The sequence below is a fragment of the Terrapene carolina genome, unplaced genomic scaffold (assembly GCF_002925995.2).
Source record: "Terrapene carolina triunguis isolate 2854851 unplaced genomic scaffold, T_m_triunguis-2.0 Scaffold517, whole genome shotgun sequence".
In the NCBI taxonomy this organism is placed as follows: domain Eukaryota; kingdom Metazoa; phylum Chordata; order Testudines; family Emydidae; genus Terrapene; species Terrapene triunguis.
Window position 1 is genome coordinate 1,797,921 of NW_020664868.1, and position 10,325 is coordinate 1,808,245.

At 58.9% G+C, this 10,325-nt stretch overlaps 1 protein-coding gene across 2 annotated transcripts in view; it reads right to left on the reverse strand.

The window, feature by feature from the left end:
* SIRT2 (sirtuin 2) overlaps positions 1-10,298 on the reverse strand; it is a 12,214-nt gene extending 1,916 nt beyond the window's left edge. The window contains exons 1-14 of one of the 2 annotated variants that reach the window (XM_026658828.2): positions 10,189-10,298; positions 9,684-9,730; positions 8,948-8,996; positions 7,786-7,902; positions 6,977-7,018; positions 5,784-5,890; positions 4,992-5,048; positions 4,312-4,380; positions 3,752-3,881; positions 2,883-2,942; positions 1,434-1,489; positions 823-899; positions 688-739; positions 236-303 (exon numbers count right to left, since the gene is read on the reverse strand). In XM_026658828.2, the coding sequence (XP_026514613.1) occupies positions 236-303; positions 688-739; positions 823-899; positions 1,434-1,489; positions 2,883-2,942; positions 3,752-3,881; positions 4,312-4,380; positions 4,992-5,048; positions 5,784-5,890; positions 6,977-7,018; positions 7,786-7,902; positions 8,948-8,996; positions 9,684-9,730; positions 10,189-10,204 (947 nt within the window). In that variant the 5' untranslated portion in view covers positions 10,205-10,298. Of the gene's footprint in view, positions 1-235; positions 304-687; positions 740-822; positions 900-1,433; positions 1,490-2,882; positions 2,943-3,751; positions 3,882-4,311; positions 4,381-4,991; positions 5,049-5,783; positions 5,891-6,976; positions 7,019-7,785; positions 7,903-8,947; positions 8,997-9,447; positions 9,467-9,683; positions 9,731-10,188 lie in introns of those variants that run through there. The other variant, XM_024212340.1, reaches the window with a different exon arrangement.
* Between the last annotated feature and the right edge of the window lie 27 nt (positions 10,299-10,325).

Sequence of the window (10,325 nt, forward strand, 5' to 3'; positions counted from 1 at the left end):
TGGCTCCCAGCCCTCCTGCTCTAACCACTAGACCCCACTCCCCTCCCGGAGCTGGGAAGAAAACCCAGGCGTCCTGGCCCCCCATCCCCTGCCCTAAACATTAGCCCGTTTCTTGTCCCTCCACCCCAGGAGCCAGGCGCACCCAGCCTGCCCCCCAGCAACGCAATGGGCCATCACCCCTCTCTCAGGGTGGGCTGTGCGACCCGCCCTGGCCCCTTGTCCCCAGGGAACTTGCCTGTAGGCCTTTTCCGAGTCGAAGTCCATGCCGGTGCCGAGGCCCATCAGGGACATGAAGGGATCACTCTGCAGACAAGACAGACCACCGGTGAGGACAGACAGGCTCCCAGGTGGCTGCAGGGGGGGTGGGGGCTCCTGGGGGCCACCGGGAGATTATACGAGCCCCCTGGAGAAACCCTGAATCATGCCCGCCCCCCCCCACTCCTCTCCTGGGGCTTTCTAGGTGGACGCCCAAGATTTTGGGGTGCGGGTGGGGGAAAAAAACTGGGGGGGGAGGGGCAGGGCATCACAACTGCCTCCCTCCCACCCCCAACAGCGCTAATTCCACCCCCTTCCCCCGGCAGGATGCAGCCAAGCACGTCAGGCCGGCAGGGTGGCGTCGTCCCTGCCAGACGGTACCCGCTCGAGCACTCGTTCCCCGCAGCTCCCGGGCACTGAGAAAGGCCTCACCTGCCCCGTCTTCTCCTTGTTAATCAGCAGCCTCGGGGTGTTTGTGGGCACCCTGCGTCAGACAAGGAGAGGGGAGGTCAGGAGGGGGCAACCCACAGCCGGGGGCCTGGCAGGCGGTCCCGGAGCACCACCCACCTGCTGACGAGGGAGGCGAAGGGCTGCACCTGCAGCGACGTGCCCATGATGATGAGCAGATCCACCTTCTGGAAATCCTGCAGGGAGTGCGGGGCAGAGGGTTAGCGCCGTGCTGCCAGCCGCCACCATGGGGCTGGTAATTCCCCCTCTTCCCCCCCCACTACTGCCCCGACGATCAGCCCTATGGACCCCCCCGGCCCTGTATTCCCCCCACGTCAGATCAATGGACCCCCCCGGCCCTGTGTTCCCCCCCACGTTAGATCAATGGACCCCCCCAGCCCTGTGTTCCCCCTCGCGTCAGACCAATGGGTCAATCCAGTCCCATATTCCTACCCAGCCCTGTATTCCCCTCCAGGTCAGACCAATGGGCCAACCCAGCCCTGTATATCCTCCCTGGTCCCCAATCAGACTGCCCCCCTCCCGCCCCCAATCAGACCAACCGAGGATCCCTCCCCACACTCCCTGCCGCTGTCCCAGCTCAGAGCAACCGGCCCATCTACCCTGGTATCCTGCCTGCATCAAAGACAGATTCCCGCTGCTTCAGGACTTGGGGGTGGGCAGGTGTTTATTGGGGAGCCGACGCTGGGCGCACGGCCGGCCGGGGCACTTACCGACTGCATGAGTGTGAAGAAGCGGGGGGGCAGGCTCTCCCCAAAGAACACGATATCTAGGGAGAAGAGAAGCCATCACACTCAATGCACGAGGGCCGAGGAGAAGCCAAGGCGTCGGGTAGGAGCAACGGCAGGTCGGCAGCCTCCCGGGGCCGGATCCTCAGCTAGGATAGGTCAGCAATGCTCCATGAAGTCAGTGGCGCTCTGGCTGATTTATACCAGTCGGGGATTTGGCCCCACTGACTCCCATGGAGCGACATCAACTCACACCAGCTGGGGATCTGGCCCCATAGACTTCAGACACCCCTTAGAAGCCCCCAGCTCCTGTCTGCTGTATGTGAATATAGCTCTTTGGGGCAAGGACCATGTGTTTGCTCTGTGCTTGTACAGCCCCTGACACAATAGAGGCTTGGTCCCTGACAAGTCCACGGCCTAGGACCCTAAGGCGCTACCATAATACATCTAATAGCAACAAACATGTACAGCGCCTAGCACAAAGGCACGAACGAGGACCCCAGGTGCGACCCCTACACAAATAATAAAAATACCGTCCGTGGGGAATTTATCCCAGGAGCACGCAATTGCTCTAGCGACCGTAGCCAAAAGTGGCTTTCCGGCCACCGTGCTGCGGGCCGTTTTCAACAGCTGCTGCCCTCCATTCCAGAGGTGGCTGCATTTCAACCATGCTCTGCGCCTATGTTTGTAAATCACTTTTGGAACAAAAAGCCCCGGAAACATACAAGTCTCGGGAGAATTTCATTCCACCTCCCTAGAAATCACCTTCCTCTCCCTGCCCTCCCACCTCTGCCATTTCAATTGGATACGGGATTCTTCACTTCCTGTCCTCAACCATTGCTGCCCGCTGTTAAACCGTTGTTGCGCTCTGCCCTAGAGATGGCTGCATTTTCAGAGGTGGAGACAGAATTCTCCTCACTGCTTTTCAGGGGAGCCGCAAATTCAGATTTGCTAAACCCTTTGAGCTCTCTGGAGCCGAAGGAAGATCAGAAGAGAAGAGCGTTGTTATTACCAGTATCTGCTAAGCTGCGCTTCCAGACTACAGCGCAGAAGCAGAGACATACACAGAGACAGACATGAAGAGAGATCCGTGCTCCAATTCTTAGGGTACGTCTACGCTCAAAGCGTTACAGTGGCGCAGCGACACCATTTCAGTGTAGACACGACCTACGCCGATGGGAGGGGTTCTCCCATCGGCACAGGGAAACCACCTCCCTGAGAGATGATGGCTAAATCGACGGAAGAATTCTTCTGTCATCCCAGCGCTGTCTACACCGGGGGTTAGGTCGGTATAACTGTGTCCCTCGGGGGCGCGGGGGGTGGATTTTTCACACCCTGAGACACGAAGGGAGACCGATGTACGTTCCTAGTGTAGACCAGGTTAGCCTCATCCCCCCCGAACGAATCACCAGTGGGCGAGAACTAGACACTCACCCGGCTTCACCAGACTCTGACATTTGTCGCACTTGGGGGTGACAGTCGAGAAAATCTTTTCTGAAAGAGGGAAAAGGAATGAAAGTCAGCGGCCGGATTCTCCGCTCAGCTTTGGAGGAGGCGGGAACAGACGGCTCTGACGGGAACCAATGGCAAGTTATGAACATTAGCGATTCTAACGGGTTTTGGAAGAGACCTGAAAGCTTCGAGCAGCTTCCTAACACTCAAGAGATCAGGAAACTAGCAAACGTGACGGCAGATCACGCCACATCCGGCACCTTCCTCTGCAGCTTTGGGCCACCGTCAGAGACGGGATACCCAGCTAGACAGGCCTCTGGTCTGATCCAGGCGGGCAATTCCTGAGGTCTCGACTTCGTGCAGAAACCCAAGGGAACATGAATGACAGCCTCGTCCTCTTGAGCGCTGTGCAGACCTAGAGACCGCTAACCTCAAACGCCCAAGCTCCGCCTCGCTTTCGAGCCTGCAGGCGTCTGGCAGAGAGATTGGCTACCACCCTGGCGAGGCCCATGGTTTTTGCTCCCCACCATTAACCAGAGCTCCTGGCTCAGGACAAGCCTGCGCGTGACAGACTCTCCCCCAGCCTCTCACGCCCCCCGCAGGCCGTCCATTCGCTGGGGGAGAACCTGGCAGGAATCTTTGCTTCACTCCTGTCACGTCCTCAGGCTGATTGGTCTCCCCAGGCCCCTTCTCTTACTGGCAGGGTGGGAGCTCCTGGGAACGGACGGGGATTAACAGGGCCTCGTGGATTACACGCCCATCTCGATCGGCGACGGACTGGGGCCCCATGGGGACTCTGAACGGCGTGGCCATTGATGGAGGTTGCTAAGGATTGCTGGGGGCAGAGGTACCTTTCATCCAGTCCAGGGTGTACTGCTTCTTGCAGGAGGAGCCGAGACAGTGAGAGGTGAAGAAGGTGCCGTGGGCTTCCACCAGATCTTCCTGGTCCAGTCCGGCCACCCGCTCCAACGTGTCAATATTCTGCAAGGGACAGACACGCCCACCTGCCCCTTGTAACGCTGCGGGACTGGGCAGGGACCGAGACCCAGGGAGTGAAACTGACCAGGCCTAGTTTCACTGCCCCCAGGCTGAGCTGACGCCCCTGAATGCCCCACTTAGATCCCCCTTCGCCCCAAATCAGTGTGGCTGGCCCTTTAAAGGGGGCGGGGCCCAACCTCACGGGGGGACTGATCAGTTGGAGAGCAGGAAGTCAGGGAGTAGCTCAGCTGGGCTGGAGAGCAGCAGGAAGGCTCCTGGAGCATGGAGAGGGGTGTCCCTCAGTAGCTTGGGGGGGCGTTGCTGGAATGAAGAAGGGCGGTGCCCCCTCCCATGGGAGTCCCAGCTTGTTAAGTGTATTAAGCCCACCCCCGTGCCCCCCACGACCTCGCTGGGCCTTCCAGGGGTCACCCACCTGCGTGTAACAGCGCAGCAGCAAACCCTTCTCCTTCAGCAGCCGGATGAAGTAGTGGCACACGGTGGGCTGGAACGGAGCAGGGGGACGGTGTTGAGGATTCCCTTGTAGGTCAACAGCAGCTGTCCCTGCCTTTTATTTACACCAGCTGATTCCCAGCTCGCGGGGGGGAGGAGGAAATCTCACCCCCTGGCTTTAGACTGCCAACAAGGGGGGTTCTACACCTTCCAGCGGGGCAGCGGCTGGAGGCCGGACAGCCTCAGATTGGCCGGTTGGTGTGACCCAATGGGGAAAGAGGGAGGGGATACCAGACCAGCTGGGCCCATCTGTCTGATCTACCACGGCAAGGCTATGCCAGGCTAGGATCCATGGATCTGGTCCAACACAGCCCGGAGGGGCTAGCGCTGTGATCTGGAGCGAGGGGTGTGTCTGGCTGGGCCTTTTCGTCTGATCCGCGATCTATTCCCAAATACCATGCCATCCCACTGCCAGGATCCGAGAGCCCAGGAGTCCCGGCTCCCAGACCCCTGCTCTAGCCACCAGACCCCCTTCCCTTCCCTGGAATAAGGAAAAACCCGGGAGCTCTAGCGCTCAGTCTCTGGGTCACAGCGCTACACAATGCCTCTGTATTAAGATGCTAGAGAAAGCGAAGAGCGTCCGATAGCTCTGGCTGGATTTACCTTAAACTGTCCTGGATACAGCTCCCTGGCAAGGGCAAAGAACGGCTCCGGGTGTTGCTGTGTGGAGGGAAATAGACAAACGTTTTGGGTGGGTGGGGCTAAGTTTGGTTGACAGATTCAGAACAAATCCCGTGTCCCCCAACATGATTCCTCACTGAGCAGCCCCCGCAGTACTGGGGTTTGGCAAACACTTCTCAGGATCAGGCCTTCAAGCAGGGGTGGGGGAGTTCTTTGGCCACCCCCAATTCTCCCTGTGCCCCGGGATTTGAACTCCACGCCCACCTCTGTGCAAAACAAGCACGGCTCCCGATCGCTGGCGCTCCGGACTCCCCCATCCCTGCGTTACAGCCCGGTGCCGATCTCCCATGGGCTATAGCGGGGTGCTACCAATGCTCGGCCCTCCCTCGTGCCAGGCTGCCTGTGTCTCAGAGAGACAGGGGTTTAGTTTGGCCGGTCGGCTAGAAATCGGAGGTGCCAGTGTTTATCCCCGAGATCTTCAGGAGGTTAAACTGGGACAGTTTCCCCTAATGAGACTAGAAACACGAGCAGTTTTGCGAGTCCCAGTCGTGTTTTTAACCTCAATCCATCCTCGGTCGGGGACCAGACTCTGGCTGCCTCAGGTACCAGGGCTGGACAAGAATACGACGTGTCTGCAAGTGCTGACGATGGAGGGGAATTCTTTAGGATGTGGGAGGGTGAAACTGATTAAAGGGACCGTTTAGGTGGCCCACCGGGCAACGCTCGATCGCTATGGAAGGAGATCTCCGAGGCAGGAGGAACCCAGGGTGCTACCTTGAAGTAGTTGATTTCGAAGATGGCTTCAGGGTACGGCAGGTTGTAGCTCTGCAGATTGGCGTAGAGCCCCGTGCCGGGCGACCGGAAGTCCGGGATCCCCGCAGCTGAAGGGACACAAGGGGAGCCTCTTGGAAAACCCACCCAAATGCCGAGCGGTGTTGGTCAATGGGATGAGATGGAGAACGGATGCCTCAATGCCCGGGGAGCCCTCTAGCAAGGGGCTGGTCGCCTCCTTGTCCCTCAGCCTAGCAGGGGAGCAGTTTTCTCCTAACACTCATTTTCTGGGGTGCCACCCGCACATTTTAGATCAGCCGTGGGCAGAGTTATCAGGTTCTAGGGATTCCGGATTCTTAACCGGGACTTGGGAACAGCGAAAGTCCCCCAACTCCCCACAGAATCCATCCCAGGTTTTTCAGGGAGCCCACTCCAGGTGAGGACAGGTCTTCTGCGAGTCTGACCAGTGCTAGGTCATAAAGCTCCTGGCCACATACCTCAGTGCTGGAGCCAGGTGCTTTGGCTAGGAAACTCGGCCGCTGTGCAAGTCTGGATGTGCGATATAACCCCAAGAACTGCTCCGCCACTGCCCAACAGGGGGCGCTGTGCTGCCAGAGGTGCTGTCTTTCAAACAAGACTTAAAGTCCTGAACGTTCCTGGTCGCTCAAGGTCCCATAGCACCTTCCCCCTCCCTTCTGCCCAATAACACCCTGGCATTAGAGACAGCGTTCTGGTCAAATTCCAGCCAGCGCTATTCCATCCTGCCTCCCTACCATCCTCCTGCAGTTTCAATCAGATCCAGGATTCATCTTCACTTCCTCTCCTAAACGGCTGTGCAACTGTCACGCTCCACACCAGAGGCAGATGCGTGATCCCTGCATAAACAGCTGCTGTGCCCCAACCCCAGAACTGGCTGCGTCTCGGCACTGGAGGAGGGACCAGTACAAACAGCTGCCAACCTCAAGAGTCGTCTGCATTTCTGTGGAGGGGTGAGCGATCCCTGTACAAACAGCTGCCGCGTTCCACCCCAGAGGTGGCTGCATTTCAGCAGTGGCTTGTAGACAGCTTTGGGATGGAAAGTGCTATAGAAACACTAGGGGAAACTGAGCCGTATCAGAACCCCCTCGGTTTATTGCTACGCGCTGGTTTCTTTTCAAAGTGAACGATCTAACCGCCGCGCCCGCTGCTGTACTCACAGGTCGAGATCCCAGCGCCCACTATGCAGACGACGTTCCTGCCTGCAAGGTAACAGAGGGAGGCGTCAAACCTGACTCTGGAAAGCTACTCGGGAAACAGCGCCAAGCTCTCAGTGCTTCCAGGGGAGGGCGGGTGGCGTTGGTAGACTTCACAGCAGCCACCTGGCCCAATTTGCAAACCTCTAGACTCTCAGGTCTAAGATCTAGATCAAAACTGCACTCCTGACCTCTGCTGGACCAGGTCCTGATCTGCAGTTACGCGCAGGCCCCTCTGTGCCGCTCCGGGGAGGAACAGCCCTCTAAGAGCATCCCTAGGGGCCTCCCCAGCTGGCATAAAGGCCCCCGCTTCCAGCATGGGGGACCAGAGCTCACTGCAGTATGGCAATTCTCTGCTTCATAGGGGCCATGGGAAGCAGAGACCCAGCAGAGCAGCCCTGAGGCAGCTCTAAGTTATGCCAGGCCCAGAATACGAGCGGCACAAGGGAGGTTTAAAGACACCTCCACCAACCCTGTCCCAAGTGCCGAGAAGGAGTAACTGCAAATCAGGCCCACGGAGGCTGGATCTCTCCCAGCAGCACAGGAGCACCGAAGCACGGATGACTGTGCAAGTCAGACTTGTCCCCCGGCTTGTAAATTACACCAGCATGGAGTCCCTGCCACATTCACGGTCGGCTCTATGCCTCCCTTTCGGCAGCCCCTCTGGCCCCCGGTCTCTCCCAGGCATTGGTTACCCCCAGCACCTTCCCCTTTCCGTTTGGGGGATCAGAATGAGGGTTGGCTCCCTGGCCAAGAAGGGAGAGTCAGCTTACACTTCTCGCTCTGCATGAAGCGGCTCACTCCGTCCAACGTCAGCTCATCCAGCACCTTCTCCGGCTTCTCGCTGCCCAGACCCAGCGTCCGGGACAGGAGGTGTCGCAGGAAATCCACTGAAAGGGAGAGAACAAACAACGTTAGCCGCTGGGGTCCCCTAGGAGCCAGGACTCCTGGATTCTGTTCCCAGCTCTGGAAAGGGAGTGGGGGGCTTGTGGTTACAGCAGGGGAGCCGGGGGCCAGGACTCCTGGGTTCTATCCCCAGCTGTAGGAAGGAAGTGGAGGTAGTGGTTAGTGCAGGAGGGGCTGGGAGCCAGGATACCTGGGTTCTAATCCCAGCTCCTCCACGGACTTACTGAGCAGTCTTGGGCAAGGCAGTGCCCCTCCCTATGCCTCAGTTTCCCCCTCAGGAACCCATTTCTTCCCATTTCCCAATCTCAAAGAGGGGGATGATTGTGAAAATTACTTAATGTTTGGAAAGTGCCCTGAAGATGCTACATAAGAGGGGAAGGAGGGCCCAGTGGTTAGGGTTCAAATCACAGCTCTGCAACTGACTCCTTGTGGGACAGTGGACAAGTCACTCGGGCCTGGCGTACGCTGCAAAGTTCTCCCCAGGCAGCTCTGTGGGCTAGGAGTGTTCACGCCCACTAGGCGACACAGCTGTGCCAGCAGAACCCCCAGTGGCGACGCAGCGAAGCCAGCAGAAGAGCGCGCCTGTCAGTTCAGTTAACGTCTTTTGTGGAGGTGGTGTCGCCGGACTGGCAGGCTCCATGCCTCGGTTTCCCCATCTGTACACTGGGAATAATGGTGCTGCCCTGCCTCCCAGGGTGTTATGAGGACAAATATGTTAGAAACCAAGAGGCGTTCAGGAGCCCGACAACCACAATCAACGAAGATTATTCAATCCCGATTCCGGCCACAGACCAGTTTTTGCCTCGAAGCCCGGACAGAAAAAACTGGTCTAACTGCAGATTCACCCGATGCTTTAGAGCCTCCCGAGAGGAAGGAATAGCCATAAATTAATAGACCCAGCTGGCTCTCACAGGCTCTCGCTAGCTGGCTATGCACAGTCCATCCCCTCTGTATCACAAAGGAAGCCCACGCAGCTTGGCCTCCCCACGCTCCCCATCCCGCCCCTACAATAATGCACAAGCCACCTACTTTCAGACTCTCCAGAGGCGCCACCGTTTTCGGAGTCAGAATCGGAGTCCTGAAGAACAAAATATAGAAAGATCAGTCGGTGAAGTAAGGCAACGTGAACACAGAACTGTCTTCTACGTTTAGTGGCTACTGTTAGAAGCATCTCAGCCTGGGGTAGAATCGGCTGGGGAATTGGAACCAAGGAGAGTCAGGACTCCTGGGTTCTAGCCCCAGCTGCGGGAGGAAAGTGGGGTCTAAATGACTGGAGTGGGGGCTTGCGGGGATCAGGACTCCTGGGTTCTATCCAGCTCTGGAAGGGGAGTGGGGTCGAGTCGGTTTTAGAGCAGGGAGATGGGGGGGCAGGACTCCTGGGTTCTATTCCCGGCTCCACGAGGGAGCGTGCTTTGGTGGTTTATCACCAGAGAAGGGTTTGAAGATCAGGACCAAACTCCGTCCCTCTAAGGATTTTCACGCCAGACACAGAAGGGGCAATTTGCACAACTGTTGGGTCAGACTCTCACCGCAGTCCAGTGTCACTGCTGTGGGATTTGAAAGCCACACGGGGCTGAGCCCTGGGGACAGGCGGCAGGGGACGAGGAGGGACAGGGTTAGCTAGGACGGGATGGGGTTTCCCCTTGTCCCTTGGTTGCAATGGGTTAGCTCAGACCAAGTACATGCACCCTCCCCACCAAGCTCACTGGGCCTCACCACAAAAGGGAACCCTGACTTCTTCCACACCCCTCCCCCAAATACTCACAGGCGAGTCTGAGCCCCTCTCTGCCTCAATTTCTCCGGCACCCGCCGCTGTGACACGGAAAGGAAAAAAATCCAAGTTACTATCAGAAAGGGCCTGGGAGGAAAGGGGACCCCGCTGGCTCAGGGGTGTGGGGGGACGCGAGTGATTTGGGGGGCAGGGGGAAGGAGCCCCCCAGGAAAGGGAGGTCCCCAGTGATTCAGGGTGCAGGGAAACAGGCGCCCGCCAGGGAAAGGGGGGACCCCAGTGACTCGGGGGGCAGGAGGGGAAGCGGGGTGCCTGTGACCCGGGGGGCGGGAGGAAGGAGTCCCGGGAAGGGGGGGCAGTGGGGACTCGGGGCACAAGGGGAGGAGCCCCAGGCGGAAGGGGGGACCCCGGGGGGCGCAGGGGAGGCCCATGACTCGAGAGGGGCTCGGGGGGAGGAACCCCGGGAAGGGGGGACCCCGATGACGCGGGGGGGCGGGGCAGGGTGAGCCGCCATAGCTGGGGGGGGGTCCCCGCTATCTACCGTCCCGCTCGGCCATAGATCCCGGCGCGGGGCTGCCCCGGTGCCTGCCCCGCTCGGCTCCGCCAGGCCCGACTGCGGCTCAGGACCGGGTCCGCCCCCCCGCGGCAGAACTACAACTCCCAGCGTGCCCCGCGCCC